This window comes from Scyliorhinus torazame, unplaced genomic scaffold, assembly GCF_047496885.1.
Source record: "Scyliorhinus torazame isolate Kashiwa2021f unplaced genomic scaffold, sScyTor2.1 scaffold_433, whole genome shotgun sequence".
Taxonomy (NCBI): Eukaryota; Metazoa; Chordata; class Chondrichthyes; order Carcharhiniformes; family Scyliorhinidae; genus Scyliorhinus; species Scyliorhinus torazame.
Window position 1 is genome coordinate 66,156 of NW_027308160.1, and position 14,946 is coordinate 81,101.

The window sequence follows — 14,946 nt, forward strand, 5'->3', positions numbered from 1 at the left end:
CAGGTTGGGGGAGGAGGGAGCGGGGGGAGAGGGAGCGGGGGGAGGGGGAGCGGGGGGAGAGGGAGCGGGGGGAGAGGGAGCGGGGGGAGAGGGAGCGGGGGGGAGAGGGAGGGGGGAGAGAAGGAGCGGGGGGAGAGGGAGCAGGGGGAGAGGGAGTAGGGGGATAGGGAGCGGGGGGGGAGGAGGGAGCGGGAGAGGGAGCGGGGGGAGAGGGAGCGGGGGGAGAGGGAGCGGGGGGAGAGGGAGCGGGGGGAGAGGGAGCGGGGGGAGTGGGATGAGGGAGCGGGGGGAGGAGGGAGCGGGGGAGGGGGAGCGGGGGGAGAGGGAGCGGGGGAGGGGGAGCGGGGGGAGAGGGAGCGGGGGGAGAGGGAGCGGGGGGGAGAGGGAGCGGGGGGGAGAGGGAGGGGGGAGAGAAGGAGCGGGGGGAGAGGGAGCAGGGGGAGAGGGAGCAGGGGGATAGGGAGCGGGGGGGGAGGAGGGAGCGGGAGAGGGAGCGGGGGGAGAGGGAGCGGGGGGAGAGGGAGCGGGGGGAGAGGGAGCGGGGGGAGAGGGAGCGGGGGGAGTGGGATGAGGGAGCGGGGGGAGGAGGGAGCGGGGGAGGGGGAGCGGGGGGAGAGGGAGCGGGGGGGAGAGGGAGCGGGGGGGAGAGGGAGCGGGGGGGAGAGGGAGGGGGGAGAGAAGGAGCGGGGGGAGAGGGAGCAGGGGGAGAGGGAGCAGGGGGATAGGGAGCGGGGGGGGAGGAGGGAGCGGGAGAGGGAGCGGGGGGAGAGGGAGCGGGGGGAGAGGGAGCGGGGGGAGAGGGAGGAGGGAGTGGGAGAGGGAGCGGGGGGAGAGGGAGCGGGGGGAGAGGGAGCGGAGGGAGTGGGAGGAGGGAGTGGGAGAGGGAGCGGGGGGAGAGGGAGCGGGGGGAGAGGGAGCGGGGTGAGTAGGAGGAGGGAGTGGGAGAGGGGGGAGCTGATAGGATGGACGTCTTCCTTCACTCCCATGACCGCCGGAACTCCGGTTTCTGGATTGGGGTTCCCGGTGTGGGAATCGTGAGCTTCCTTTGGGATTCCCGCAACAGGAGGGATGGTTGTGCCGAGAGGGTGCACAAATCCCAGCCTCATCCCTTAGTGATAGAAGCTGGGCGGCATGGACAGGCTGGGCCGAAGGGCCTGTTTCCATGCTGTAGACATCGAGGACTCGAACAGGAGGGAATGCCGCCATTCGTGTCCTGGTGGGAATAGAGCATTCCCAGACAGCACGGACACTGGGCGGACAATGAGAGAACAGTGGCCCCTGCACCAATCTGCTCAACCGCAGGGGAGATTTCCAAACAGAATCTGACTGAATAAACCCGAGTGGTTAACTGAAAGGTCGAATTGAATTGCACATGGAGCAGTCCAGGGACAAGCTCTCTTTTACCATTAACAAATAGTCAAAGAGCAGCACGGTGGCGCAGTGGTTAGCACAGCTGCCTCACGGCGCCGAGGTCCCAGGTTCGATCCCGGCTCTGGGTCACTGTCCGTGTGGAGTTTGCACATTCTCCCCGTGTCTGCGTGGGTTTCGCCCCCACAGCCCAAAAGGTGTGTCGGGTAGGTGGATTGGCCATGCTAAATTGCCCCTTAATTGGAAAAAATTAAGTGGGTACTCTAAATTTATTTAAAAATAAAGTGTTGAAAAACTCAACAAGTCTGGCAGCATTGCTGGGCCAGAAACTGACTGGAGAGTCAGCGTGAACTGGGATCATCGCATCACTCTCCACCATCTGCAGCATTTCCAGCACTGTTTTTGTTTCAGGTTTGCAGCACCTGCGGTATTTTTGCTTTACTTGATTATTTTATGGGATGGATTGTCACATATTGCCTAGGCCTACTTACCCTTACGCTGAGTTGTTCGGAGCCTGTTTCGCCGACTTGTGAGTCGTCACACAGCAATGTGGTGAACCCTTACCCATCCTGCGAAATGGCAGCCAGTCACTCTGTCATCACTGCCACGTTGAGGAGCTGGGAAATAGCGACCATGCCAGCAATCTCCACATCCCATAATATTTCCTGACAGTCACACAGTGGCTTTGATTTACATCCTCCGACCAGTCTGCCCAGTCAGGTTAGTATTTGAAACACAAAGCTCACACTGTGACCCCCATTCTCCCCGCTGCCACTGCAGTTCTTACCAAACCCAGAACGCCATTCTCGCTCTGTAAGTGTACGGTGATGTCACGTCGGATGAAGTTGCTCGCCAACATTGGCATTCCAATGCCCAGGTTTGCTGGAATGTTGCAGTTAAGTCTAATACACAAAAATATCAGAACACGCACAGTAATCAACTCTAATCTGGTACCGTACAGTTCATGTATGAGTGAGTGAGTGTCATTACCAATGTGTGTGTGAGTGTCGTTACCAATGTGTGTGTGAGTGAGTGTCATTACCAATGTGTGTGTGAGTGTCGTTACCAATGTGTGTGTGAGTGAGTGTCATTACCAATGTGTGAGTGAGTGTCATTACCAATGTGTGAGTGAGTGTCGTTACCAATGTGAGTGTGAGTGTCGTTACCAATGTGTGAGTGAGTGAGTGTCGTTACCAATGTATGAGTGAGTGAGTGTCGTTACCAATGTGTGTGTGAGTGTCGTTACCAATGTGTGAGTGAGTGTCGTTACCAATGTGTGTGTGAGTGATTGTCGTTACCAATGTGTGAGTGAGTGTCATTACCAATGTGTGAGTGAGTGTTGTTACCAATGTGAGTGTGAGTGTCGTTACCAATGTGTGAGTGAGTGAGTGTCGTTACCAATGTATGAGTGAGTGAGTGTCGTTACCAATGTGTGTGTGAGTGTCGTTACCAATGTGTGAGTGAGTGTCGTTACCAATGTGAGTGTGAGTGTCGTTACCAATGTGTGTGTGAGTGATTGTCGTTACCAATGTGTGTGTGAGTGTCGTTACCAATGTGTGTGTGTCATTACCAATGTGTGTGTGAGTGAGTGTCGTTACCAATGTGTGGGTGAGTGAGTGTCGTTACCAATGTGTGTGTGATTGTCGTTACCAATGTGTGAGTGAGTGAGTGTCGTTACCAATGTGTGTGTGATTGTCGTTACCAATGTGTGTGTGAGTGTCGTTACCAATGTGTGAGTGAGTGTCGTTACAAATGTGTGTGTGATTGTCGTTACCAATGTGTGTGTGTGTCGTTACCAATGTGTGAGTGAGTGAGTGTCGTTACCAATGTGTGTGTGATTGTCGTTACCAATGTGTGTGTGAGTGTCGTTACCAATGTGTGTGTGAGTGTCGTTACCAATGTGTGAGTGAGTGAGTGTCGTTACCAATGTGTGTGTGATTGTCGTTACCAATGTGTGTGTGTGTCGTTACCAATGTGTGTGTGAGTGTCGTTACCAATGTGTGAGTGAGTGTCGTTACCAATGTGTGAGTGAGTGTCATTACCAATGTGTGTGTGAGTGAGTGTCATTACCAATGTGTGAGTGAGTGTCATTACCAATGTGTGTGTGTGTGAGTGTCGTTACCAATGTGTGTGTGTGTCGTTACCAATGTGTGTGTGATTGTCGTTACCAATGTGTGTGTGTGTCGTTACCAATGTGTGAGTGAGTGTCGTTACCAATGTGTGAGTGAGTGTCATTACCAATGTGTGTGTGAGTGTCGTTACCAATGTGTGAGTGAGTGTGTGTCGTTACCAATGTGTGAGTGAGTGTCGTTACCAATGTGTGAGTGAGTGTCATTACCAATGTGTGTGTGAGTGTGTGTCGTTACCAATGTGTGAGTGAGTGTCATTACCAATGTGTGTGTGAGTGAGTGTCGTTACCAATGTGTGAGTGAGTGTCATTACCAATGTGTGTGTGTGTGAGTGTCGTTACCAATGTGTGTGTGTGTCGTTACCAATGTGTGTGTGATTGTCGTTACCAATGTGTGTGTGTGTCGTTACCAATGTGTGTGTGAGTGTCGTTACCAATGTGTGAGTGAGTGTCGTTACCAATGTGTGAGTGAGTGTCATTACCAATGTGTGTGTGAGTGTGTGTCGTTACCAATGTGTGAGTGAGTGTCGTTACCAATGTGTGAGTGAGTGTCATTACCAATGTGTGTGTGAGTGTGTGTCGTTACCAATGTGTGAGTGAGTGTCATTACCAATGTGTGTGTGAGTGAGTGTCGTTACCAATGTGTGTGTGTGTGAGTGTCGTTACCAATGTGTGTGTGTGTGAGTGTCGTTACCAATGTGTGTGTGTGTGAGTGTCGTTACCAATGTGTGAGTGAGTGTCGTTACCAATGTGTGAGTGAGTGTCATTACCAATGTGTGTGTGAGTGTCGTTACCAATGTGTGAGTGAGTGTGTGTCGTTACCAATGTGTGAGTGAGTGTCGTTACCAATGTGTGAGTGAGTGTCATTACCAATGTGTGTGTGAGTGTGTGTCGTTACCAATGTGTGAGTGAGTGTCATTACCAATGTGTGTGTGAGTGAGTGTCGTTACCAATGTGTGAGTGAGTGTCATTACCAATGTGTGTGTGTGTGAGTGTCGTTACCAATGTGTGTGTGTGTCGTTACCAATGTGTGTGTGATTGTCGTTACCAATGTGTGTGTGTGTCGTTACCAATGTGTGTGTGAGTGTCGTTACCAATGTGTGAGTGAGTGTCGTTACCAATGTGTGAGTGAGTGTCATTACCAATGTGTGTGTGAGTGAGTGTCATTACCAATGTGTGAGTGATTGTCGTTACCAATGTGTGTGTGAGTGAGTGTCGTTACCAATGTGTGAGTGATTGTCGTTACCAATGTGTGTGTGAGTGAGTGTCGTTACCAATGTGTGTGTGAGTGAGTGTCGTTACCAATGTGTGTGTGTGTGAGTGTCGTTACCAATGTGTGTGTGATTGTCGTTACCAATGTGTGAGTGAGTGTCGTTGCCAATGTGTGTGTGAGTGAGTGTCGTTACCAATGTGTGTGTGATTGTCGTTACCAATGTGTGTGTGATTGTCGTTACCAATGTGTGTGTGAGTGTCGTTACCAATGTGTGTGTGAGTGTCGTTACCAATGTGTGAGTGAGTGTCGTTGCCAATGTGTGAGTGAGTGTCGTTACCAATGTGTGAGTGAGTGTCGTTACCAATGTGTGAGTGAGTGTCGTTACCAATGTGTGAGTGAGTGTCGTTGCCAATGTGTGTGTGAGTGTCGTTACCAATGTGTGAGTGAGTGTCGTTACCAATGTGTGTGTGAGTGAGTGTCGTTACCAATGTGTGTGTGAGTGTCGTTACCAATGTGTGAGTGAGTGAGTGTCGTTACCAATGTGTGTGTGTGTGTCGTTACCAATGTGTGTGTGAGTGTCGTTACCAATGTGTGAGTGAGTGAGTGTCGTTACCAATGTGTGTGTGAGTGTCGTTACCAATGTGTGAGTGAGTGTGTGTCGTTACCAATGTGTGTGTGTGTGTCGTTACCAATGTGTGAGTGAGTGTCGTTACCAATGTGTGTGTGAGTGAGTGTCGTTACCAATGTGTGTGTGAGTGTCGTTACCAATGTGTGTGTGAGTGTCGTTACCAATGTGTGTGTGAGTGAGTGTCATTACCAATGTGTGAGTGAGTGAGTGTCGTTACCAATGTGTGTGTGAGTGAGTGTCGTTACCAATGTGTGAGTGTGTGTCGTTACCAATGTGTGAGTGAGTGAGTGTCGTTACCAATGTGTGAGTGAGTGAGTGTCGTTACCAATGTGTGTGTGAGTGTCGTTACCAATGTGTGAGTGAGTGTCGTTACCAATGTGTGAGTGAGTGTCGTTACCAATGTGTGAGTGAGTGTCGTTACCAATGTGTGAGTGTGTGTCGTTACCAATGTGTGAGTGAGTGAGTGTCGTTACCAATGTGTGAGTGAGTGTGTGTCGTTACCAATGTGTGAGTGAGTGTCGTTACCAATGTGTGAGTGAGTGTCGTTACCAATGTGTGAGTGAGTGAGTGTCGTTACCAATGTGTGGGTGAGTGAGTGTCGTTACCAATGTGTGAGTGAGTGTCGTTACCAATGTGTGAGTGAGTGAGTGTCGATACCAATGTGTGAGTGAGTGTCGTTACCAATGTGTGTGTGAGTGTCGTTACCAATGTGTGTGTGAGTGTCGTTACCAATGTGTGAGTGAGTGAGTGTCGATACCAATGTGTGAGTGAGTGTCGTTACCAATGTGTGAGTGAGTGTCGTTACCAATGTGTGAGTGAGTGTCGTTACCAATGTGTGAGTGAGTGTCGTTACCAATGTGTGAGTGAGTGTCGTTACCAATGTGTGAGTGAGTGAGTGTCGTTACCAATGTGTGAGTGAGTGAGTGTCGTTACCAATGTGTGAGTGAGTGTCGTTACCAATGTGTGAGTGAGTGAGTGTCGATACCAATGTGTGAGTGAGTGAGTGTCGTTACCAATGTGTGTGTGAGTGAGTGTCGTTACCAATGTGTGAGTGAGTGTCGTTACCAATGTGTGAGTGAGTGTCGTTACCAATGTGTGTGTGTGTGAGTGTCGTTACCAATGTGTGAGTGAGTGAGTGTCGTTACCAATGTGTGTGTGAGTGTCGTTACCAATGTGTGTGTGAGTGAGTGTCGTTACCAATGTGTGAGTGAGTGTTGTTACCAATGTGTGTGTGAGTGAGTGTCGTTACCAATGTGTGTGTGAGTGTCGTTACCAATGTGTGAGTGAGTGAGTGTCGTTACCAATGTGTGAGTGAGTGTCGTTACCAATGTGTGTGTGAGTGTCGTTACCAATGTGTGTGTGAGTGTCGTTACCAATGTGTGAGTGAGTGTCGTTACCAATGTGTGTGTGAGTGTCGTTACCAATGTGTGTGTGAGTGAGTGTCGTTACCAATGTGTGAGTGAGTGTCGTTACCAATGTGTGAGTGAGTGAGTGTCGTTACCAATGTCTGAGTGAGTGTCGTTACCAATGTGTGTGAGTGAGTGTCGTTACCAATGTGTGAGTGAGTGAGTGTCGTTACCAATGTGTGAGTGAGTGTCGTTACCAATGTGTGTGTGAGTGAGTGTCGTTACCAATGTGTGTGTGAGTGTCGTTACCAATGTGTGTGTGAGTGTCGTTACCAATGTGTGTGTGAGTGAGTGTCGTTACCAATGTGTGAGTGAGTGTTGTTACCAATGTGTGTGTGAGTGAGTGTCGTTACCAATGTGTGAGTGTGTGTCGTTACCAATGTGTGAGTGAGTGAGTGTCGTTACCAATGTGTGAGTGAGTGTCGTTACCAATGTGTGTGTGAGTGTCGTTACCAATGTGTGTGTGAGTGTCGTTACCAATGTGTGAGTGAGTGTCGTTACCAATGTGTGTGTGAGTGTCGTTACCAATGTGTGTGTGAGTGAGTGTCGTTACCAATGTGTGAGTGAGTGTCGTTACCAATGTGTGAGTGAGTGAGTGTCGTTACCAATGTCTGAGTGAGTGTCGTTACCAATGTGTGAGTGAGTGTCGTTACCAATGTGTGAGTGAGTGTCGTTACCAATGTGTGTGTGAGTGTCGTTACCAATGTGTGAGTGAGTGAGTGTCGTTACCAATGTCTGAGTGAGTGTCGTTACCAATGTGTGAGTGAGTGAGTGTCGTTACCAATGTGTGAGTGTGTGTCGTTACCAATGTGTGAGTGAGTGAGTGTCGTTACCAATGTGTGAGTGAGTGTGTGTCGTTACCAATGTGTGAGTGAGTGTCGTTACCAATGTGTGGGTGAGTGAGTGTCGTTACCAATGTGTGAGTGAGTGTCGTTACCAATGTGTGTGTGATTGTCGTTACCAATGTGTGAGTGAGTGAGTGTCGTTACCAATGTGTGAGTGAGTGTCGTTACCAATGTGTGTGTGTGTGAGTGTCGTTACCAATGTGTGTGTGAGTGAGTGTCGTTACCAATGTGTGAGTGTGTGTCGTTACCAATGTGTGAGTGAGTGAGTGTCGTTACCAATGTGTGAGTGAGTGTGTGTCGTTACCAATGTGTGAGTGAGTGTCGTTACCAATGTGTGGGTGAGTGAGTGTCGTTACCAATGTGTGAGTGAGTGTCGTTACCAATGTGTGTGTGATTGTCGTTACCAATGTGTGAGTGAGTGAGTGTCGTTACCAATGTGTGAGTGAGTGTCGTTACCAATGTGTGAGTGTGTGAGTGTCGTTACCAATGTGTGTGTGAGTGAGTGTCGTTACCAATGTGTGAGTGAGTGAGTGTCATTACCAATGTGTGTGTGAGTGAGTGTCGTTACCAATGTGTGAGTGAGTGTCATTACCAATGTGTGTGTGAGTGTCGTTACCAATGTGTGAGTGAGTGTCATTACCAATGTGTGAGTGAGTGTCATTACCAATGTGTGAGTGAGTGTCGTTACCAATGTGTGAGTGAGTGAGTGTCGTTACCAATGTGTGAGTGAGTGTCGTTACCAATGTGTGAGTGTGTGAGTGTCGTTACCAATGTGTGTGTGAGTGAGTGTCGTTACCAATGTGTGAGTGAGTGAGTGTCATTACCAATGTGTGTGTGAGTGAGTGTCGTTACCAATGTGTGTGTGAGTGTCGTTACCAATGTGTGAGTGAGTGAGTGTCATTACCAATGTGTGTGTGAGTGAGTGTCGTTACCAATGTGTGTGTGAGTGAGTGTCGTTACCAATGTGTGAGTGAGTGTCGTTCCCAATGTGTGAGTGAGTGTCGTTGCCAATGTGTGAGTGAGTGAGTGTCGTTACCAATGTGTGTGTGAGTGTCGTTACCAATGTGTGTGTGAGTGTCGTTACCAATGTGTGTGTGATTGTCGTTACCAATGTGTGTGTGAGTGTCGTTACCAATGTGTGTGTGAGTGTCGTTACCAATGTGTGAGTGAGTGTCATTACCAATGTGTGAGTGAGTGAGTGTCGTTACCAATGTGTGTGTGATTGTCGTTACCAATGTGTGAGTGAGTGTCATTACCAATGTGTGAGTGAGTGAGTGTCGTTACCAATGTGTGTGTGAGTGTCGTTACCAATGTGTGAGTGAGTGTCGTTACCAATGTGTGAGTGAGTGAGTGTCGTTACCAATGTGTGTGTGAGTGTCGTTACCAATGTGTGTGTGAGTGTCGTTACCAATGTGTGTGTGATTGTCGTTACCAATGTGTGTGTGATTGTCGTTACCAATGTGTGTGTGAGTGTCGTTACCAATGTGTGAGTGAGTGAGTGTCGTTACCAATGTGTGAGTGAGTGTCGTTACCAATGTGTGTGTGAGTGTCGTTACCAATGTGTGTGTGAGTGTCGTTACCAATGTGTGTGTGATTGTCGTTACCAATGTGTGTGTGATTGTCGTTACCAATGTGTGTGTGAGTGTCGTTACCAATGTGTGAGTGAGTGAGTGTCGTTACCAATGTGTGAGTGAGTGTCGTTACCAATGTGTGAGTGAGTGAGTGTCGTTACCAATGTGTGAGTGAGTGTCGTTACCAATGTGTGTGTGAGTGTCGTTACCAATGTGTGTGTGAGTGAGTGTCGTTACCAATGTGTGAGTGAGTGAGTGTCGTTACCAATGTGTGAGTGAGTGTCGTTACCAATGTGTGAGTGAGTGTCGTTACCAATGTGTGAGTGAGTGAGTGTCGTTACCAATGTGTGTGTGAGTGTCGTTACCAATGTGTGAGTGAGTGTCATTACCAATGTGTGAGTGAGTGAGTGTCGTTACCAATGTGTGAGTGAGTGTCGTTACCAATGTGTGAGTGAGTGTCGTTACCAATGTGTGAGTGAGTGAGTGTCGTTACCAATGTGTGTGTGAGTGTCGTTACCAATGTGTGTGTGAGTGTCGTTACCAATGTGTGTGTGATTGTCGTTACCAATGTGTGTGTGATTGTCGTTACCAATGTGTGTGTGAGTGTCGTTACCAATGTGTGTGTGAGTGTCGTTACCAATGTGTGAGTGAGTGTCATTACCAATGTGTGAGTGAGTGAGTGTCGTTACCAATGTGTGTGTGATTGTCGTTACCAATGTGTGAGTGAGTGTCATTACCAATGTGTGAGTGAGTGAGTGTCGTTACCAATGTGTGTGTGAGTGTCGTTAATAATGTGTGAGTGAGTGAGTGTCGTTACCAATGTGTGGGTGAGTGAGTGTCGTTACCAATGTGTGAGTGAGTGTCGTTACCAATGTGTGAGTGAGTGTCGTTACCAATGTGTGTGTGATTGTCGTTACCAATGTGTGAGTGAGTGAGTGTCGTTACCAATGTGTGAGTGAGTGTCGTTACCAATGTGTGTGTGAGTGTCGTTACCAATGTGTGAGTGAGTGAGTGTCGTTACCAATGTGTGTGTGATTGTCGTTACCAATGTGTGAGTGAGTGTCATTACCAATGTGTGAGTGAGTGAGTGTCGTTACCAATGTGTGTGTGAGTGTCGTTAATAATGTGTGAGTGAGTGAGTGTCGTTACCAATGTGTGGGTGAGTGAGTGTCGTTACCAATGTGTGAGTGAGTGTCGTTACCAATGTGTGTGTGATTGTCGTTACCAATGTGTGAGTGAGTGAGTGTCGTTACCAATGTGTGAGTGAGTGTCGTTACCAATGTGTGAGTGAGTGTCGTTACCAATGTGTGAGTGAGTGAGTGTCGTTACCAATGTGTGAGTGAGTGTCGTTACCAATGTGTGTGTGAGTGTCGTTACCAATGTGTGAGTGAGTGTCGTTACCAATGTGTGAGTGAGTGAGTGTCGTTACCAATGTGTGAGTGTGTGTCGTTACCAATGTGTGTGTGAGTGAGTGTCGTTACCAATGTGTGAGTGTGTGTCGTTACCAATGTGTGAGTGAGTGTCGTTACCAATGTGTGAGTGAGTGAGTGTCGTTACCAATGTGTGAGTGAGTGAGTGTCGTTACCAATGTGTGAGTGAGTGAGTGTCGTTACCAATGTGTGAGTGAGTGTCGTTACCAATGTGTGTGTGATTGTCGTTACCAATGTGTGAGTGAGTGAGTGTCGTTACCAATGTGTGAGTGAGTGTCGTTACCAATGTGTGAGTGAGTGAGTGTCGTTACCAATGTGTGAGTGAGTGTCGTTACCAATGTGTGAGTGAGTGTCGTTACCAATGTGTGAGTGAGTGTCGTTACCAATGTGTGAGTGAGTGTCGTTACCAATGTGTGAGTGATTGTCGTTACCAATGTGTGAGTGAGTGAGTGTCGTTACCAATGTGTGAGTGAGTGTCGTTACCAATGTGTGAGTGAGTGTCGTTACCAATGTGTGAGTGAGTGTCGTTACCAATGTGTGTGTGAGTGAGTGTCGTTACCAATGTGTGAGTGAGTGTCGTTACCAATGTGTGAGTGAGTGTCGTTACCAATGTGTGAGTGAGTGTCGTTACCAATGTGTGAGTGAGTGTCGTTACCAATGTGTGTGTGAGTGTCGTTACCAATGTGTGAGTGAGTGTCGTTACCAATGTGTGTGTGAGTGTCGTTACCAATGTGTGTGTGAGTGTCGTTACCAATGTGTGAGTGAGTGTCGTTACCAATGTGTGTGTGAGTGTCGTTACCAATGTGTGAGTGAGTGTCGTTACCAATGTGTGAGTGAGTGTCGTTACCAATGTGTGAGTGAGTGTCGTTACCAATGTGTGTGTGAGTGTCGTTACCAATGTGTGAGTGAGTGTTGTTACCAATGTGTGTGTGAGTGAGTGTCGTTACCAATGTGTGTGTGAGTGTCGTTACCAATGTGTGTGTGAGTGTCGTTGCCAATGTGTGAGTGAGTGAGTGTCATTACTAATGTGTGTGTGTGTGTCGTTAGCAATGTGTGAGTGAGTGAGTGTCGTTACCAATGTGTGTGTGAGTGAGTGTCGTTACCAATGTGTGAGTGAGTGTCGTTACCAATGTGTGAGTGAGTGTCGTTACCAATGTGTGAGTGAGTGTCGTTACCAATGTGTGAGTGATTGTCGTTACCAATGTGTGAGTGAGTGTCGTTACCAATGTGTGTGTGAGTGAGTGTCGTTACCAATGTGTGAGTGAGTGTCGTTACCAATGTGTGAGTGAGTGTCGTTACCAATGTGTGAGTGAGTGAGTGTCGTTACCAATGTGTGTGTGTGTGAGTGTCGTTACCAATGTGTGAGTGAGTGTCGTTACCAATGTGTGAGTGAGTGAGTGTCGTTACCAATGTGTGAGTGAGTGTCGTTACCAATGTGTGAGTGAGTGTCGTTACCAATGTGTGAGTGAGTGTCGTTACCAATGTGTGAGTGAGTGTCGTTACCAATGTGTGAGTGAGTGTCGTTACCAATGTGTGTGTGAGTGAGTGTCGTTACCAATGTGTGTGTGAGTGAGTGTCGTTACCAATGTGTGAGTGAGTGAGTGTCGTTACCAATGTGTGAGTGAGTGAGTGTCGTTACCAATGTGTGAGTGAGTGTCGTTACCAATGTGTGAGTGAGTGTCGTTACCAATGTGTGAGTGAGTGTCGTTACCAATGTGTGAGTGAGTGTCGTTACCAATGTGTGAGTGAGTGAGTGTCGTTACCAATGAGTGAGTGAGTGTCGTTACCAATGTGTGAGTGAGTGTCGTTACCAATGTGTGAGTGAGTGTCGTTACCAATGTGTGAGTGAGTGTCGTTACCAATGTGTGAGTGAGTGTCGTTACCAATGTGTGAGTGAGTGTCGTTACCAATGTGTGAGTGAGTGTCGTTACCAATGTGTGAGTGAGTGAGTGTCGTTACCAATGAGTGAGTGAGTGTCGTTACCAATGTGTGAGTGAGTGTCGTTACCAATGTGTGAGTGAGTGTCGTTACCAATGTGTGAGTGAGTGTCGTTACCAATGTGTGAGTGAGTGTCGTTACCAATGTGTGAGTGAGTGTCGTTACCAATGTGTGAGTGAGTGTCGTTACCAATGTGTGTGTGAGTGTCGTTACCAATGTGTGAGTGAGTGTCATTACCAATGTGTGAGTGAGTGTCGTTACCAATGTGTGAGTGAGTGTCGTTACCAATGTGTGAGTGAGTGTCGTTACCAATGTGTGAGTGAGTGTCGTTACCAATGTGTGAGTGAGTGTCGTTACCAATGTGTGTGTGAGTGTCGTTACCAATGTGTGTGTGTGTGATTGTCGTTACCAATGTGTGAGTGAGTGTCGTTACCAATGTGTGTGTGAGTGAGTGTCGTTACCAATGTGTGAGTGAGTGTCGTTACCAATGTGTGAGTGAGTGTCGTTACCAATGTGTGAGTGAGTGAGTGTCGTTACCAATGTGTGTGTGTGTGAGTGTCGTTACCAATGTGTGAGTGAGTGTCGTTACCAATGTGTGAGTGAGTGAGTGTCGTTACCAATGTGTGAGTGAGTGTCGTTACCAATGTGTGAGTGAGTGTCGTTACCAATGTGTGAGTGAGTGTCGTTACCAATGTGTGAGTGAGTGTCGTTACCAATGTGTGTGTGAGTGAGTGTCGTTACCAATGTGTGTGTGAGTGAGTGTCGTTACCAATGTGTGTGTGAGTGTCGTTACCAATGTGTGAGTGAGTGTCGTTACCAATGTGTGAGTGAGTGTCGTTACCAATGTGTGAGTGAGTGTCGTTACCAATGTGTGTGTGAGTGTCGTTACCAATGTGTGAGTGAGTGTCATTACCAATGTGTGAGTGAGTGTCGTTACCAATGTGTGTGTGAGTGTCGTTACCAATGTGTGAGTGAGTGTCGTTACCAATGTGTGTGAGTGAGTGTCGTTACCAATGTGTGAGTGAGTGTCGTTACCAATGTGTGTGAGTGAGTGTCGTTACCAATGTGTGAGTGAGTGTCGTTACCAATGTGTGAGTGAGTGTCATTACCAATGTGTGAGTGAGTGTCGTTACCAATGTGTGTGTGAGTGAGTGTCGTTACCAATGTGTGTGTGAGTGAGTGTCGTTACCAATGTGTGAGTGTGTGTCGTTACCAATGTGTGAGTGAGTGTCGTTACCAATGTGTGAGTGAGTGTCGTTACCAATGTGTGTGTGAGTGTCGTTACCAATGTGTGTGTGAGTGTCGTTACCAATGTGTGTGTGAGTGTCGTTACCAATGTGTGAGTGAGTGTCGTTACCAATGTGTGTGTGAGTGTCGTTACCAATGTGTGAGTGAGTGTCGTTACCAATGTGTGAGTGAGTGTCGTTACCAATGTGTGAGTGAGTGTCGTTACCAATGTGTGTGTGAGTGAGTGTCGTTACCAATGTGTGAGTGTGTGTCGTTACCAATGTGTGAGTGAGTGTCGTTACCAATGTGTGAGTGAGTGTCGTTACCAATGTGTGTGTGAGTGTCGTTACCAATGTGTGTGTGAGTGTCGTTACCAATGTGTGTGTGAGTGTCGTTACCAATGTGTGAGTGAGTGTCGTTACCAATGTGTGTGTGAGTGTCGTTACCAATGTGTGAGTGAGTGTCGTTACCAATGTGTGAGTGAGTGTCGTTACCAATGTGTGAGTGAGTGTCGTTACCAATGTGTGTGTGAGTGTCGTTACCAATGTGTGAGTGAGTGTCATTACCAATGTGTGAGTGAGTGTCGTTACCAATGTGTGTGTGAGTGTCGTTACCAATGTGTGAGTGAGTGTCGTTACCAATGTGTGAGTGAGTGTCGTTACCAATGTGTGAGTGAGTGAGTGTCGTTACCAATGTGTGTGTGAGTGTCGTTACCAATGTGTGAGTGAGTGTCGTTACCAATGTGTGAGTGAGTGAGTGTCGTTACCAATGTGTGGGTGAGTGAGTGTCGTTACCAATGTGTGAGTGAGTGTCGTTACCAATGTGTGAGTGAGTGAGTGTCGATACCAATGTGTGAGTGAGTGTCGTTACCAATGTGTGTGTGAGTGTCGTTACCAATGTGTGTGTGAGTGTCGTTACCAATGTGTGAGTGAGTGAGTGTCGATACCAATGTGTGAGTGAGTGTCGTTACCAATGTGTGAGTGAGTGTCGTTACCAATGTGTGAGTGAGTGTCGTTACCAATGTGTGAGTGAGTGTCGTTACCAATGTGTGAGTGAGTGTCGTTACCAATGTGTGAGTGAGTGAGTGTCGTTACCAATGTGTGAGTGAGTGAGTGTCGTTACCAATGTGTGAGTGAGTGTCGTTACCAATGTGTGAGTGAGTGAGTGTCGATACCAATGTGTGAGTGAGTGA

General features: G+C 48.0%; 1 protein-coding gene across 1 annotated transcript in view; it reads right to left on the reverse strand.

The window, feature by feature from the left end:
• The window catches only part of LOC140406289 (succinyl-CoA:3-ketoacid coenzyme A transferase 1, mitochondrial-like), a gene marked incomplete at both ends in the record, with an annotated part of 59,412 nt that extends 57,142 nt beyond the window's left edge, over positions 1-2,270 (reverse strand). Inside the window, one exon of the mRNA XM_072494402.1 lies at positions 2,156-2,270. Coding sequence (XP_072350503.1) covers positions 2,156-2,270 — 115 coding nt within the window. The remainder of the gene's footprint in view (positions 1-2,155) is intronic.
• Between the last annotated feature and the right edge of the window lie 12,676 nt (positions 2,271-14,946).